The 17,824-nt window shown below is 36.4% G+C and overlaps 1 protein-coding gene across 3 annotated transcripts; it reads right to left on the bottom strand.

The window, feature by feature from the left end:
* Positions 1 to 1,257: 1,257 nt before the first annotated feature.
* Positions 1,258 to 15,485, bottom strand: LOC143459234 (cohesin subunit SA-1-like). 3 transcript variants are annotated; one of them, XM_076956284.1, is made up of 28 exons: positions 13,626 to 15,436; positions 12,724 to 12,855; positions 11,938 to 12,084; positions 11,760 to 11,837; positions 11,413 to 11,539; positions 10,999 to 11,150; positions 10,864 to 10,914; positions 10,558 to 10,704; positions 10,242 to 10,420; positions 9,941 to 10,073; positions 9,696 to 9,788; positions 9,374 to 9,595; positions 8,728 to 8,900; positions 8,511 to 8,580; positions 8,266 to 8,409; positions 7,939 to 8,052; positions 7,808 to 7,861; positions 6,528 to 6,725; positions 6,141 to 6,315; positions 5,860 to 5,989; positions 5,641 to 5,743; positions 5,340 to 5,488; positions 5,033 to 5,167; positions 4,630 to 4,762; positions 4,315 to 4,425; positions 3,936 to 4,075; positions 1,617 to 1,890; positions 1,258 to 1,466 (listed from the first exon to the last, which is right to left on the bottom strand). In XM_076956284.1, the coding sequence occupies exons 1-28, from the start codon at positions 13,725 to 13,727 to the stop codon at positions 1,452 to 1,454; spliced, it is 3,681 nt and encodes a 1,226-aa protein (XP_076812399.1). In that variant the 5' UTR covers positions 13,728 to 15,436; the 3' UTR covers positions 1,258 to 1,451. The 3 variants fall into 3 exon arrangements, with proteins under 3 accessions (XP_076812399.1, XP_076812400.1, XP_076812398.1); XM_076956285.1 differs by lacking the exon at positions 1,617 to 1,890 and having other exon boundaries at positions 13,626 to 15,438; XM_076956283.1 differs by lacking the exons at positions 1,258 to 1,466; positions 1,617 to 1,890 and adding an exon at positions 1,897 to 3,634 and having other exon boundaries at positions 13,626 to 15,485.
* Positions 15,486 to 17,824: the final 2,339 nt, after the last annotated feature.

Below are 17,824 nucleotides of genomic sequence, written 5' to 3'. Positions count from 1 at the left end.
ACAATTACACAAAATAAAAATGCTTTAATTACAATTACAATTACATGAAAAATGTAATTAGCCTAATTACATTCAGCTCAATTACAAATTACAATTGATCCAACTCTGCCACAATCATGAACACTTGTTACCATCACTGTTTTCTTTTCATTTTAAACGCGCCCGCTAATTAAACGCTTTTTAAAAAAGATTTGATTTTTTCTTTGTATCTGGTTACTGCCAAGTTCACAACATTGCTATTAGTTTTCTTCTTTTCCTCCCCAACGGACAAACTTTCCATGCAGAGGCCATTTACTGAATCGATCCGAATTCCTGTAGGTAGCAATTTTCCCTAAAGAAAAAAGCCGATCCTTGTAGCCCCAGAAGTTTGGAAATTTCTCCAGGCCGTGTGGTTCCATCACCTAAATTGCACCGAGTCCTTCACAAAACTCAAAATCAACGTATGTCAACTTATCCTTTATCAACCACGTCGTTTTTTCCAAAATTTCTTAAAAAAGCCCATTTTCGGTGCAAAGGTCTCTATAAAATATTTCCTTTTAACCACTTCAAAATTGTCGAAAATGTAAGCCAAACGAAGGAAGGGTATACTAACTCACGGATTGCTTCTTCCACCATGTCACACTTGTGTGTCTCGACTTCGCTCTCAGGACAGAGCAAATCGAATTTTCTTGAGATGTAGCCTACGTCACGATCGCTTACATTTGGGTCAACTTCATAGATCGCCGTCAATTAGATAAGGAATGTTTGGGAAATCCATATCAAAGGAATGTTTGACGTCAAACCATTCCCAAAGGTCGCAAGGTTCACCGATCATATGGTATCATTTATATTCGTAGTCGAGGTACTCTAACATCATTTGAATTGATTCTTCCAATCCTCTGAAATCCCACTATCCCAACGCTAAACGAATCATGCTCCCTATTGCAACTTAACCTACTATACCATTAAGAAAATTGACTTGTGACCCCCGGTTTCAAATAACTTGTTACCTATTTTAAACACGGATTTTACGATATTTAATCACCCTTGTTAATCAATTTGTATGCAATATGACATCATAGGCTAATTTTCTCCAAACATTTCACAATACAGGGCAAACCAACAACTTTTATACCATTGTAACCTTACAGCAAACTATTTTTTAAAAATTCTTTCACTAGTATAATTCATTATAAGCTCTCTTCCGGCATCTGTTAATGATTAAACGCTGTCGTTGTTTACATCGTCTACTGACAATTGCTCAAAAAACCACCAACATACGAATTTAGGTTTTATTAAATGAGTCCACTTTATACAAACAGCTTAAAACGGCAGTGAGCACTCAATAGAACAAACACAACATTGAATGATAATTTGGTAAACTTTCTCACTTCTTAATCGAAACCCAAACTTCGCTTGAATGACCAAAGAGAAACCGCTCTGACCCATATCATGAGTCCAGATACGGGAAACTAATTTCCGTAATACTGAAAAAAAAAAACATAAAATGTCAACATTCGCAACTGATGACCTGTGGTTGTTGTCAGTTAGTAGATAACTCACACCACTATCCTTGTATAAACACCGCAAGAAAATAAAAAATAAAAATGAAATGGTGAGAACCGTGCATTTTGTACCGTGGAAGATGCCGGCATTCCAGGCTGCAATTGAGGTGACATAACCCCTTGAAACGGGTCAGTGGCTACCTGATGGTAGCCCCCAACTGGAGTTCCAGGATGCACGTATTGCGGTGGAGGGTGTGCAGGTGTAGCCATCTGCCCTATGGGACTGGGATGCGGGACGTTTTGAGGTGGGTTTGACATTGAGTAGCCCACGTGCATGGGGTTTTGGTAATCATTTACGTGAGGGGATGCAATTGCTTGTTGATTCATGGACATATGTGGTCCCATCCTGTTCGTGATAGAGTGACAAGAAAAGAAAGTAAAATGCAACGTGTCAAACCAAAAACTGGTCAAAACAAAACACAACCATCATGAAATTTAACATAAGAACAATGACAAATAAAAAAGTCAACAAGAAATTGTAATCATCATAATATACGACTTTTCGGTTGGTGAGGTTAGCTTTTTTAGAAAATGGAAGTTAATAAAAGTGTCAAAGCTGAAATAAACGTTAGTCAAACATGCTAGTTTTCAAATACTTGCAAAACGGAAACTACAATTCTTAACATGCACTATTCGCTGAGCATTAATTAGTTTCACATTTGTGATCAATCAGTTAAAATCTTGACTTGTGTGGGGGGTTGAAGGTGCTTTGTGTAAACTGACTGGTTATTGAGCTTTCATCTTCATCATCACTTTCTATCTGCTCCTGAGACTGGGACAACCTGCTCGTATTCATCATGACATCTTTTACCACATCATTAAATATTCCAAAACCAAAATCCTCTTCATCTGACTCTGCATCCTGAGATTTTTGCTGCGGGTTGGAGTGGCTAGTTGCTTCCTCCTGATGTCTGGTAACTTTTTGACTCGGACTCTGGAAGAAGGTTTTCTCATCCTCAAGTGCCTGATGCAATATATCTTCATCAACAATGTCCCCCTCTTCACTTAGTTCATTGCTTTTCCTGGATGTTATATCCTCGTCAGTATCTTCACTTGTAACAGTATCTTCATTCCTTTCTTTCTCTCGGAATCTTCCCTGACTTTGAACGTTCATTTTCCTAATGGACTCCTGAACATTCTCAAACTCATCTTCACTGTTATCAACATCTGAGATGCCTGAAGGGTCAGCAAAATCTTCTTCAACAATGGAACTACTGTGATTCGACAAAAAGGACTTATTTGCATCTTCTTTTGCCTTAAAAACAATATTCTGAAAAGGGTTGTTGATAGTGCTTGAAGCATTATCCGAGGCTGCCATGACTGCAATGTCATCAATGAGACCTTCATCCTCACTGGTGTGAAGCCAATCATGAAGAGTGTGGCTCATATCTAAATTACGATTGTCTCTGACAATGTCTCGGTCTACACTTTGTTTACTTTTTTCTGTTATAGGGCATATAGTTGAAACCCCTATGACATTGCTGTTGTTGAAATCATCAGTTTCCTGCACTAGTTCACTTGTATTGTCAAAGTCATCAATCTCAACCTCATTGTCGTCATCAAACAGGCTACGCTTCCCTTTCTCCTTACTGTTGCCACCTGCAGCACTCTTCTCCTTTTTTCTCATTTCTTTACCCTTCTCAAATCTTCCCCATTTGGGGGACGGCACTTCCTCGAAATCGTCATCTGAGTTTTGCTCCAAGTAAGATGGAACAGATCTCAACCTGCCTCTGCTTGAAGTCTCGACGACCCGGTCAGGTGTGGAGAGATCATCTTGGGTTGAATTAACTGATGGAGACCTTGGTTTGGTTTTAAGTACGCTTTCATTCTCTGTATTGAGAGCTGTTGAGGTCTGGGCTTTTTTTCTGGTCACTTGTCTTGGGACTGAAACCTCACTGCGTACTAATTTTTCTTTTTCTGCAAGTTTTGCTTTGGAAGGTGTTATTTTTGATTGTGGAACATTTCTTTTCTTTTTTGTTTGTCTTTGTTGCTGCACCCTTTGCTGCTTCCTCGGTTTCAGACTACTCATAGTATCATAAAAGGCTGTTCTGTTTGACCATAACTGCTTCTTCCATTCTCTTATTGCAATTCTACAATGAATACAAGTTGAATAATCTATAATAACTTTTCTAACACTACATTTTAATTTTGCATAGCGTTACACAATATCATAGAAACGCATGACTTGATGAATAAGTAAGAACAATCATTACTATTCTTGGCATACGTTTATCCATAAAAACTTATCTTCCAAAATGAACAAGGGTAGTTTCTATAATCTAATGACTTGCAAACATGCTTATTGAAACAGAGCCAAAATGTGTTGCGTGTAGTGGAAAATGTTCATGCACTCTGAAATATCTGTAGGAGCTTTATAAAGCAACAACTTACTGTTGCTGGAAGTCGAGAGAATGGTCCTCGGTCATATGCATTTGCTCCGCGGCAGCCATAGCAGCCTGTGGTTGCATACCTCTTACCACTGTCGAAGTAAGCTGAGGATGACCAACTGCTTGTTGGGGAGTCATTGGAGTCTAATTAAACCAAAATTTTTAACTTTACTAAACCAACTTTTTATGTCAACTAGTAACCATGAAAGACAAAGTGACAATGAGTTAAACTTTTTTATTTGCAATCATGTTTAATTACTTTCGAAATATTTCATTTCTTAACTAATTTAAATTAGAGCTGAACGCAGTAAATAAAATATATAAATGTAAATTAATAAATTATTTATTAATCTCTATTGGCTCAGATTACACGATAGTCTTACCTGTGGTGTCATAGGTGTTTGCGGAGGTTGCATGGGAGTAGCGGGGCTTCTAGGTGTTGCAGGGGGTTCAAAATTACCTTCAACATTTTTTCGGCGTCTTCCTTTTCGACCCTGCATCGAAAAGGAAGTTTACTTTATATTCCAACACATTTTCACTAAAACATGATAAATAACCTTTATAAAGTTCATAATTGTCTATATTTATCGCAGCAAGATTTCTTTTCCAACAGAAAAAATTGACTTGATTTAAAAAGCAATTAAATGTTTGACTGATGAAGTACAATAAAAACATTTACATAAAAGAAATCCACCAACCTTCCCTGCTACTGATCTCACATCATCATCAGCTCCTTGGACAAGTGAATTGTGATAAGTTATGAGTGGAATCCAATCTGGGTCCTGATTTGTGAGCATGCTCTCTTTGGTGCGACGGTCCAAATAATTGACACTGTGAAAATAAACCGTGAGTAGTATTGAGGTAGTTAAAAAAATCATATAGGCTTTATATATCTTTTGTATATCTTTCATATATCTTTTGTTACTATTCATTGCTGGCAATAATTGTATTTTATCACTAACATAATTTCAAAAACAATGCTCTCTCATAAGGTTTTGTTTGATTTTTTGAAGCAAACAGCAAACACAAGTTTCCTTCCAGGTTTGGAAAAAAAAATTTGGTAACCGGTAAAGCTTGTGCAGTGATATTATAAACACTTACACTGTCTTTTTGTCTTGCTTCATAAGTTTAGCTGAAAATTCAACTAGTATTCCCAAAAAGCTTAGATTGGGAGGAGGTATAAATTCATCTTGTGGGTATCCATCATCTCGTTTCAATGCAAACAAAATTCCCTCCCTAAATGAAGAACGAATCACTGCATCACTTGTCCAACATATACGTCATACATTCAAGATATATTTTATACAGTTCAATTTTGCTATTCTATTCAATATGAGCTGCTGTTTGAAAGAGTATGAATATTATAACTGTACATAAAAAAGGCAACGCTTAACAGGTGAGGACGTACTTGTGCAGTTCAGCAACAGCGTCTCTTGTCTTGACCTGGTCCAGACCAAATGTTAGAGCAAAACGTCGAGCTAACTCTTTCATATGCCCGTACTGTTGTGAGCCATGGTCAAGCTGACCTCCCTGTTCTGCAAGGGTGTCTCTGAAAAGCTTTAAAACAAAAATTACATTGGACACAGAGAATTAAATAACTTTTTGCACATTTTAGTCTTACTACATTGTGACTAAAATCATAAAAGTAGTGAGATGACAGGACAAATCCAATACAAGTGCTGAACAATTCTTCTACCCTTGTTGCTCACCTTCATCAAGCTTAGGGCCAGTGTCTGCGCACAGGCAACTTTGTTTATATGTCTTGATCTGCTGATTGTCTCTTTTATTATGTCACCGTAGTCAGAGTAATACCTATACATTCCACACTTTAATTTTGGCAAATAAAACAAACACAACTCAAACTAAAACAAAGGTCAATATCCATTGAATTACTTTACAACAATTTTATTGTTAACAAGCATAGAAACCTTATATATTGCTGAAATATGAATGCAGCATGGCGGAGATCTATCATGCTGAAGACAAAGAGCTTGCATATGCCAGCCAGTAGAGATCTACGGCGATGCAAGGCATCAATTTTAGCCGTGTCGTCTTCATCTGTGAAACATTAAATGTAAAGCTATGTGAAGCATAACTTCAAAACAGGCACATAACTGGTTACATTTACGTTACATCTATTTACACATAAATTACGGCAAACATTTTCAGACAAAGACAATAAGAGTATTTTTTCTCATATATATATTACCTTCTTCTTCATCAGGTACTGTGAAAACAAACTCTTTGACAAAATCAACAAGAGCATGCTGAAGTGCGTCGGGAGCTCTCTGCACAAGTGGCTTTAAAGTTGGACTTGAAGTTGCAAGTTGTGGGGAAAATATAACAAGCAGGTCACAGAGTGACATGTAACAAGCTTCTTGCACCTGGGCAGAATAACAGCAGATTAAAAGCTGGGCATAACAAATTAAAATTGATGTCTGAAAGCCAGCAGACAAAAACACTCTTAAACCATGCTATCATTAGAAACCTTGAGAAATTCAACTCAATTTAACAAATAGCAATTCAAATTAGTTTCCATGGGTGGCACAATATTTTATGCAAGACACTTTCACTAAGCAAGCTAAGATCAATTTACCTCTTTGTGAGGAGATTGCACAAGTGATAGTTCACATGATCTGAGATATTCCGTCACACGCTTTCTGAGCTGTGAAATTGCAGTTTTGGCGTCATGAGATCCAAGTCCACCTGCTTCATTACCTTCACTTTGATTTTTGACTTTTGAAAGTCCGTATATCAAGTCATAGTAAATGAACTTGATAGCTTGTCTTAGCATCTGTGAATGATACAACAGTTAGTGATCGCTGTAAAGCAACGATACTATGGACGTCACTTACTAAACCCACCCTGATCCCAGCCTATTTCAGATTTAATAAGCATAGTATTTTTTCAGCTGACACACTTAGACCAGCAGCAAATTATAATTCTGGATGGTAAAAATGTCATCAAGCGTTTTTCAACATAGAATTTTTCATAAATGTGGTTTGTTTAAGTGAAAACGTCTTTTTAAGATGAAAATCTATTTTGGTGTTATTAACTACACCCATGTGTTTATCACGCCAGTGGTAATATGTTTGAAAACAGTCAGTTATATGTATCAGAATAAGCCTCTTTTCGTTTACAAATATAATGCAAATAAAACTGAAAATGGATTTATAAAGTCGAGTCTCAATTTACAAAGTGGCATCTGCTGAATGCTTCATGTGTTGCATTCATAATTATACGCTGATAATAAGGCGACGATTAAATGACAAGAAACTCTCATGAAGAACCACAAACCAGGGCTGTGGAGGCAGAACTTGAAGTATTTTCAAATCACTGGACTTGAAGTCAGATTCAGTCAAAAATATGCTAGCTGACTCCAGTTAGGGATAATCTGAACTTAGCCTGAGATTTCACTTGGTAGGGATGCACATTCTTTTACTTATCAATTTTACTTATCATCATGAACCTTTTTATTAGATTTTCAAAGGAGCAGGGATTAGCAGAGCCATGAAAAGAGATGATATACAAGTTATTGGATCGGCTAGCGTAAGTTAGTCAGGTAGGTATGGCATCAGAATCTGTATCTTCGGCCTAAGGAAAGTCTTTGTAAAACTTGAATTTAGCAATAATTTCTCACTGTTCGAGCCTTAGTTACCGACCTTGCTAAGTTAAGTGATAAAATATTGAGCAAAAATTGCCATGAATTGAAAAGTTAATGTGGACAATATTGTCTACTGACTTCACATATGCTATAAACAATCTGAGAAATACTAAAATGAGACATTTATGCATGTTTATGATTTGATTATTTTGATAAAACTGAGTTACACTGAAAACCAAAACTTTGTAAAGTCAAATCACGACACTACTTACAGGTTCTGGCACAGAATCCATGCTGTCATAATGCATTACAAGAATTGAGTTGACCTGAAAAAAGAAATAAAATCTTTGTAACGTTTAACATCAAACTACCCAGATAAACATATTCAAAACAACGTAATCACCTGGTTGTATAAATCTGAAGAAATATCATTGAACATGTAGAGATGGGTGAGTCGCTTCAGACTTTGGACGACATTGTATACTTCCTCCTCATCTGCTTCGTCACCCTGATTAGTCTGAAAAATTTAGTGTTAATTAGATCTTAAACGACCGGAATCAGAATATGTGCCATCAGAGTCCAAAGTATAATTTAAACCTAACAGCAGCTTATAGCTAGTCAGTCGTTTTTCGCGCGTTATTATTGATAAAAAAGTGATTTTAAGCTGGTTGATATTGCCTTTGTGAAGTTAGTATCAAAATATCCCAAGAATATGTTAAATTTCGCTCACAGCTTCCTTGAAAATGGCCAGGGCTAAATTGAAGTTCTCGAACCACGAATCGATAACAGCTCGTAGTGCAATGTTAACTCTGCTGGATATGGTATATTCATCATTGCAAAGAAAGCGGTAAGTATGAGATGCTTGTTCTAAAACCTTAATTTAAGTGTATAAAGCATTAGCAATGTTGATGCCACAATTACCACAGCAGATTTAGTAATTAAATGACCATGTACTAGCTCAAATTATTGATTTACCTCTGAATCTGTGTGTTTTTCTATTACCACAGCTATTTCCTTTAGTAAATCATCCAAATGTTTTTCCAGCCTAAGCCACAGAAAGCCCATAGTTATTACAAAGTTAATTCCTAAAGTCTACCAATAGTAAAATACCACACCGCAATACATGTAAGCTGTCAACTACTTAAACCACTAACTAACATGAATTATTTTTAAAAGTATTATTAAATTTCACCTGCTTGTTGTATAAAATTCTAAGTCAAAATATCTTGGAATCTGCAAGAGACCAGCAACCTTCTCCTTGTCAATGTGAAATTTTCGTAAAAGGTTGGGCAAGGCCACGATGAAATGCTCGGTGAGTCTAGCTTTGTCCTCAACTGCAACTCGTCGATCTTTGGACGCCATTTTCTAAAGTATTTTGTTAATGCAAATATCTAAAAATTCTTTTTTCAAAAATAAAAATGCATCATCAGCATCGTTAACAATTACATGTATGTTGTACAGAAGAAGCTTGATAACTCAAAGTCAATTAATATAAAATTTGGGATATGACACAGAAACTTCAACAGTCCAGATGACAATTTAACTAATTTAACCAACTTCATATAACTCGAAACAATTTCATCTATCACTTCAACTTCGAGTTAACGAGCTTCCTCAGTATTTAACTAGTCTTTGTTCCAGCAAATCAAAGAGTTTGTGATTGTATTTGTACATGTTGTGCAATTGTACAGAGCATACAACATAAAAATGATTATGTTGTTTAGCAAAAAGTTTGGAAACATTCCAGTGCAATCTATTTGCAGTCAAAGTAACGGTGCATATTTAGGATAATGCTGGAGCGTTAGACATAGGTGCAATGTGGATAGTAAGACAATTACTTTGTTATATCCTTGTCGGCCTGATGGTGGACATCCTTCTGCTGCTTGCTTCACCGAACACACCATGATGTCGACCAACACGCTCTCCTGTTTCTGATCCAAAGCATCTCTATCCTGAGCAGGTTCCTCGAGGAGCATGTTGGACATGCACTCCCAATCCTTCAGCATCCCTCCAGCAACTTCCCAAAGCGAGTCAACCAAATAAGTGGTATGTTCGTGTAGCTTTGGGTAAAAATGCCAGAAAAAAATGAGATTAAAAATATCACATGTTGTCACCCTAGTTATTTTAAGTGTCTGCTATCGTTCCTATCTTCTCACTTACCTCACTTTCTATGAAGAAGAGGACGAGATCAGTAATGAGAGGAGCATTTGAACTCCTTCGACGACCCCTTTTCGTGTACCCAGGATTGACCTCCTACAAGTAACAACATACAGCATCATGTAAATCAAACTTGCTGTTATTAGAAGCAGAATGAAAACTTACAATCCACTTTAAGAAATAGCCATTAATACTTATGTTATGTGTCAACAGAAAAAGTACAAATTCAAGAAATATTTTCACATTACCTTATTCAAGAACAACTGTTTATTAAGAAATTCGGCTGCTGCAACAGCCACTGGCCTGTGGCATGAATAGACCAACTGATAAACACTCTCACAGTCATCTGAGGTCAGTACTGGTGTTTCGTAGCCACAGTTTCTGAAGCAAATAGCGTAATGATGCAAAAAAGGCAAGTCTAACAAGCAAAAGTATGTAAGCAAACATTCAACTTATAGCTATACATTACTTGGTGTTTCTAAAAGAAAAATGAACATGATTGAAGTGTACCATAAAAGTAGAAATAAAAAGCACTTTGAAACCGCTTACGTCAAAACCAGTATAAGCAGCTTTATGGCATGCACAGCCACATCATATTCCTTATCTAGAGTCATTGAAACAATTCTGTCTTTGAAACGACTAGTAAAAAGTTTGAGATCTCTGGCCAGTTCCACATCACTATACAAACCAATCAGGCTGTGAAGACATTTTGATCGAACCTCTTTTTGCTAGAATAAGGATCAAATGCGTCACCTTGTGAGATAAAGGAATCATCTACATCAGCACAATAGAGGCAAAAGTATTTCTACAAGAAATTATTCATTTATTTTTAATGGATAATGGATACATACTCCTGTCTCCTGACCTTGTCGTGTAGGGTCCAGCCCACATATTTCAAGTAACTGTCAGTCAGGAAGACCTTTGGAAACATTTTCATCCAAATTCCAATCTCCTCCATACACAGCGCTCGAATGTCAGCGATAAAGTCGCGATAACGATGAACAAAGATGCCCTGCGTATTAACTATTCATTACAATATTTGTAACTTGTTTTATGCCAATACTAACTTTCAAAAACAGATATTGAAATAAAACTCAATAACAACAATGCAATACGCTAAAATTTAAACAACAGAGTGCTTTAGTGGCCAATGTCTGAAAAACATATCCACCTTAAAAATTCCATTCAGCATCCCCTCTATTTCACTCTGGTTTTCTTCAAGCTAAAAAGAAATTGAAATATATGTTGAGCTTGCAGGATACAAAAAGAATGCATTTAAAAAAAAAACAAAAAACTGCAATACTACCTCCTTGCGCTTCTGTAGTAGAATGTCGAGCTTCTCTGAGGCTCTTTTGCTGGCAGCTTTGTTTCGTTCTGCATCATATTGTCTTATGGCATTGTCCAAGCTAACACTTAATTGCAATGCGACGTTTACCAGGCCAGTCATAAGTTTCATTGCTTCAAAAGAAAGCAAAAAACAAATTACTACATATATGGACACTGTTCAGATTATCAGTGAAGTATATACTGTAGTGATTAAAATTATTATTAAGCATAAACATCTTTAACTAAAGCATGTAGGATGTACGCATAATTATGATTTATTTTTAGCATTAACTGTTGTCAGTTTACTGTTGAGATGTTTGTAACAGATGTGTTTGGAACTATTACATGACAAAGCGTATACATAAATATAACTAACTGCAAAATCAGTAAGCACCTGCTAATGTAGAAGTGTGCCTGAATGCACGAACTTGAGAATTGCTCAGTTCCGTCAGCAAAGTTAGTACATTGTCCATCATGAATTGATCATATATGATTTGATACTGGCACTGCCTAATCAAAGCCTAGAAATTTAAATAATTTCTGTTCAAAATCTCATTTTAATTGAAAAAGTGCCAAATGGAATTTTACTTTTGGTTCAAGTAAATTTTAAAATTTACATGAAAAAGTGCAGAATAAAACTTGCCTTGAGTTCAGGAATGAAATACAAAAAGCAAGTAGTTAGTATATTCTTAGCATTAGAATTTATTAAACATCAAGTTGCAATCGCCAAACTGCCTTCACCTGTACGAAGTCACAAAAGTTGGATTTGAACTTTTTGTACTGCAATCCTGGTGCTATTAGAGGATAATCTCCACTATCCTGCAAAATGTAACTCGCTTTCATTTTCACAAAATTTCACATCTAGAAATGTTGATGAAATTGAAGCTGTTCTAAATAATAATGCTCAAATGCAAAAAACCTCATCAAATTCTTCAGTCATTCTTTTAATGATATCTTGGAATCCCTCTGTTGCCTCCCTGAGCATCTGAGGTGTGACTGTGCCTTTGCAGCCAGATGCATGAATGAAAAATTGAATCATATCGAGCACCGCATTTGAACGATCAGACTGAACAAATTTCAAAGCGTTAAAACACAATTTAGACATATGTAAGAAAATACTATAGATCATAAAGTTAAGGATAGGCAATTGAGAATAATTTACTAATTTGGATTTATTCTAGGAGACCGGGACAGTTAAATCAAATTTGTTTTGCTAGGTTTCCAGCAACCTAACATAACTAGCATGAAAAGATCTCAGCAAATATTAATTGAAAATGCTCCCACATATTCGTCTTGTGCTTTCTATGAAAATTTCAAATATAATAGTGTAAGTTTGCTTGCTAACAACTCACTCATATATGTGTTAACTGTTAAGATCAAGAAACTATATTAATTTGAATAAAACTAACCAAAAAGCAGTTCAGTAGGACAATATTCACTATCTCTAAAGTAACAAAGCACGCACAAATTGACTATGCGTGCAATTTAAAACGTTTCATGTGCCATATGACTGACCTAAAAACTACAAACTTTACACTTTCTTTAAGAGAAATATAATATTAGGTGTTTTAAGCCTAGAAATTCTAAAAAATCCTATAATATGGCTTAAATTGGTATATTGGATATAAAAGTTTGAGAACTCAAATCCTCCAGATTAAATATTTTCACTTGCCCATCCCTTGTAAGAATATGTCTAGTTTCAAACCTTATATGCTTCAATCCAGTCATCTACTACAGTAGCCATCGCCATCTTTCCTTGTCGAACGATTTCAAATAAAGTTGCATTTGATGAAACTTCACTTTCCATGGTATCATGGCGAGGTCTTTTTGATGCAGCCTGTTTCAAAAAATTACATAAAGCATAAAATTACATAAGATACTGATGAGAGAAAGGTTTGGTGTAAAAACGTGTAAAACAATTGTGAAAACAGACTCAGATACTGTAAAATTCAGCCTAACGCTACATCTGTCAGTGTTGCTACTGATGAAGGATTTTACAAAATCAAACCCATTAATCTAAACCATTCATTAACAAATTTATCAATGCAATCACAAAAAATGATAAAGAAACCAACAATTTCTTTCAGTTAGAAAATGTGCATGCTGCATACACTATATACATACACAACCATTTAATTTTCAGAAAATGTAGCTGCATAAAACTTGAAGATCACACAACTGTTTTCAATCTACTGTCTATTTTGTAGATTGCATAGTGACTGGCAAGAGATTGTGAAATGAAGTGTCCGTAAGTAATTCTAAAACGTTTGTTGTTCAGGCTGATTTTTAAACTGTTGCAAAATGTAACATGAGTAAAGATTTTTGAATGCACCTCGACAGAAAACAAAAACGCAAAATGAGCAGAGGCATAATTTTCTGAAAGTTTTGCAGGTAGTAGCTGCTAACTGAGTGAATAGTAGGCCATAAAACTGCTTTACTAAAATCGCAAGCAATTATTTGGCTGAGTTCCAAAATAAATGTACATTTGCTAATATTAGTGTGATTTTTGCTTAATTGTGTGCAACTGAGTATAGTTGAGAACAAAATGAGATATTTCTCTAATTTTACCCATGTCTGCTACACAAAACATCAAACAATTAAACATACAACATTTCTTGCTCCTCTTCCTCTTTTTCTTGGTCCTCTGGTAACCTGTTCATCCTCTTCATAATCACTCCCACTGCCACTTTCATCTCCATATCCAGGCATTTTATCATAACAATTGTACAAACTGATATAGCTGTTAGTGTTGAGCTAACTCTTCCACGCAAAAGGAAAAAAACAATTCAGTTTGCAAAGCAATATGTCAAAATGCAGTAATAATAAACAGTAACAATAATAAACTTGCTTTACATTAAATAGACTAAACCAGGCATGCCAATATGCCCAAGATCGTTGCCTATATTTTTAAAACATGACAAACTCATAATATTTCTGGAAAACGTACGACATTAAAAATACAAAAATAATATTGTTGTTTTGTCGGAAAACCATGAAAGCACTAAGTTTTAAAAGAAGTACTTTATGGTGGTCTTGTCTCAGGGAATTCTGTCTACCAGTCAAGGCCAGAAAAAATTGTGAGCATGTGGCTGCCCGCCCGTTGATTTTTAAAACAGTGATGGATTAAAACCATGGCTAACATGATATAGCAAAATATTATTAATATATACTTGTAATATAACAGCAAAACCTATTGGTTCAAAAACAGGCAAACCATGCTCGGCTCATCAGCTTGCATGCACCATTGGTTCTTCATTATTTTTGATTGGATTTATAGAGGAAAGTATTTTGTATAGTTTGTTAAAAGTAATCCATAGTTTCTCAGCATATCTACTTGTTTCTACAAATAGCCGATGCATCGCAGACAAGGTCTTTAAACACTGTAAGATTGAAAGAAGTTTACCTAATATCTTTGGTGGTGCTTGAAAAAAATTCATAAAAAGGCTGAATTTACTTATAAAAATAGTCCAAAAATTGAATGTCAACAAAACTTGATGTAAATGCTTAAAAAATCCACTAATCAAAAAACAGTAAAACCAGCATAAATCTATTCATGTAAAACTGGAAAATTTTGTGTTCCTTTACTTACAGAAGTTTTGTAGAATGGCTCCATTAAAAAAATACAACAAAAAAGTTGGAATTATTAGAATTAATAAACTATTTGCTAAATGCAGTTTCAAGATACTGTAAGCTATATAGTACAGTATGAATTATTTTTTATCATTCTGTCCTTGTCTGTGGAGTCACGAGAAATGAAAGGCAGCGTCTATTTCACCAGGAGCCGGTTACTGAATTTGGAAAAGCTACTTCGGTTATGGCTAGCCAACACTTTGGATAAAGTGTTTAACCTAGAACTAAATAATCTCCTCTGACCCAGACACTCACTTCTCATGACTGGATTAGCCTACTAAGTTAGGCTGCGATTTAAAAAAAACGCTATTTTTTAACCTAAAATGACATATTTTCCAAAGTCTAAATTAGTTTAAAACCAATCCCCTCCAACCCAAGTTCTGAGTCTCACCTCTCATGACTAAATTTGATCAAAAAAAAATTGTATAACAAAGAAAAGTCAAACATTTGCAACACTTTCCACTCACTTACTCTTTTGAGTAGCACACTGCAATAGGTGGCGTCATGTAGTTGGTGATTACTGATTAGTATTTCGAAGAGGCAGGGGTGTTATCATTAGAATGACTGTTATTTTTGTACAGCAGCCTGCTGTTTTCAGCTAACACCCTGCTATTGACTGCCCAGTAAATGACATGCTACTGTTCATGACGTAATGAACAGCCGACTGTCATCGCTCGAGTAGCACCCTGCTGTTATTGGTTGCTGCTGAATTGGACAGCTCACTGTTTGTTTATATCAAGGGTGTTCAAGGATTTTAAGACGTGAACATAAATTATGCTATCCTCACCCACACAACCAAATTTTAATTATGTGTATTTAAATATTAAAAAAAATAAACAATAATACACTTTCTAAAAAAAAATTTAAATTCACTGTAGGCTACATCTTTCTTGAAAAAAAAAAAACACTTCAGCCGCTCATTTGGTTTAAAAACTAGGCCTAGCCTGCTACGAACAGCAACCTGTCTGTTGCTTAGTCAGCAAGCAGTAGCAGAGCCCGAGCTAATGGAAAACAGCAAGCTGCTATTTAACAAAAGCACCCACACTTTTGGTTACGACCCTAGCGCCAAATTTGGATGAGAATTGATGAAAACTTATCGGTTGCGGTGACATGATTTGTTGATAAGGTGTCATGTTAGGATATATAAATTTATAGTTACAATTACAAGTATTAGCTTGGATATGAACTGAAGAAAGATTGAATAAGTGTACACTTGAGTTAACGGGTCCGCACACTCGAGATCTCGGCAAATCCTGTCATGAATACAGTACAGGAATACAATTCAACACCGGTACAACCGGACGCAGGACAATTCAACATACAATTAAGCCCACAACAATAAAACCTAAGTCCTATTCGCCCCAGATTTTGGTTGGGTCGTCCTGGGTTGAATCGACCTTGAAACAGGCCGGAGTTTGAACAACTTTTTGACTTGTTCAAATTCTTGGCTTCCTACTCTGCCTAGTTAGCGCCATCAGTCAGAAAGTTAATAAAAAAGGTAGCGGGAAAAAACTAAACAACACTTTTAATCATAGAGTAAATCTTTTTCCATTGTGGACAATTAGGCAAAGACCTTGCAGTGGTGACCCGGAGTTTGCATGTTTTACTGGTTGTGCAGTTGAACATATAGACCTATGCAGTATGTACTAAGCAAACTAACTGGTAAATTTCATACTTAGCTTATAGTAATTTTAATAAATGCAAACACCAAACGCCTAGAAATTGAAACATCTGAAAATGTCCAAATCGTGCCCCTGGAAAGACTGAATGGGTTTAAGTTGTCACCTCTATAACTTTAGATGAACTAAAAGGACAAAAGCAAGCTTAGCAAATAGTGTGTCATTGTTGTAAACAGTCATCTGCTATTCATTGATCATCTGGTTTTGCTGGAATTTTTCAAACTTGATATTCAACACGCACTCCATTGTTTTGCAACTGTTTTGGATAACTCTGTTAGGATAAAAAATAAACATAAACCTGAGGTTTTCTGTCATTTAATAAACCCAGCCCAGTGCTCATTGCAAGTGTCGGAAAACACATTAAAATAGCCTAAATAGGTCAAGTTGTTTAAGTGCAACTTACTATAAGTGATGAAAGGAAAACATGTTGGAAAGGCAGCCATGCTTGAACTTCAACGTTCGGTTGTCATCAAGCGAGTGTTTTAGGACCGTTGAGTGCTTCATTTTAAAATTTGTTTTCATTCCCATTACCATCTACCGCCATCGATTTCGGATGACGAAAAAAAGGTGCGCTCACGTGTGCAGGCTTTAGAATTGCGGTTTTCAAAAGTAGCTTATGGTGAAATGCTACTTGATCCAATACGCAGCCATCACATCTGTAAATCTTTAAGTTGGGGTGTATGGGGTGCTGATGTTTATGGGGTAGCACCTTTGCATGACAATCAGTTGTACTCTTTTTGGAGTAGCTTGCCAGCACGTGTCATTGTATAGCACCCAATCCCTCTCACCTGTGGCTCCAAGTAGGTGTCTGTCTACTACAACAGCAGCTACAGTGCCCGGAAAACCGTCTCGACTGGGAGACCAGGTGAGGGGAACCAATAAAGCGTCTTTGCTACTGGTGAATTTGTTGGGTTGGTCCACCATTTCATGTGAAGTTTATTCAAAGACCGGCGGACGATACCTATCACTGGACCAACGATGGTGTGCGATTTAACTTCAGCAGCAGTGCAGCACTGTGGAGTCTGTATATTGTTTTGTTTATTTTTCGCTATTACTCTTCTCTAAAGATGCCCTGGTCATCCATTTCCAATTATATTTCCTGATGTCTAGCTAGACACCATGTGCTGCACCCATGCCAAAACAGCTTGGACGAGAGGGTGAGTATGACGATGCACAACTCTTCCTCACTTTAATCATCTTTACGAATATCACTGAACTTTCCAAATCCTGTGGTGATGGAAATGTCGCGAATCAGCAGGTGAGGATGCACTGGAAGCTAGCTGCAGTCCCAAACGCGCACACATGCGGCCCAAGATATAGGTTCGCTCTCTCTCTGAACTGAAGCAGGGATAGAGCTCGGCAGCCACCTAAGCGACAAAGCAGCCCTTTTCAGGATCACCACATTGCTTCTTTCCGTAGAATGAGGAAGGGACTAGAAAAAATGTCACAAAATTAACTGCTTGATCTTCTCTGGCCCAATTTTTGCACTCAGTGGAC

This window comes from Clavelina lepadiformis, chromosome 5 (assembly GCF_947623445.1).
Source record: "Clavelina lepadiformis chromosome 5, kaClaLepa1.1, whole genome shotgun sequence".
In the NCBI taxonomy this organism is placed as follows: domain Eukaryota; kingdom Metazoa; phylum Chordata; class Ascidiacea; order Aplousobranchia; family Clavelinidae; genus Clavelina; species Clavelina lepadiformis.
This window is presented reverse-complemented; position numbering and strand designations above follow the sequence as displayed.

What these genes read in the sequence shown, in the direction of transcription:
- LOC143459234 (XM_076956283.1), bottom strand. Translation starts at nt 13,727, where the DNA reads ATGCCTGGATATGGAGATGAAAGTGGCAGTGGGAGTGATTATGAAGAG. An exon ending in ACTTTTGTGACTTCGTACAG is followed by an intron (nt 11,540 to 11,759) that starts GTGAAGGCAGTT and finishes TTAAATTTCTAG; the next exon opens with GCTTTGATTAGGCAGTGCCA. An exon ending in TGGCCCTAAGCTTGATGAAG is followed by an intron (nt 5,489 to 5,640) that starts GTGAGCAACAAG and finishes TTTGTTTTAAAG; the next exon opens with CTTTTCAGAGACACCCTTGC.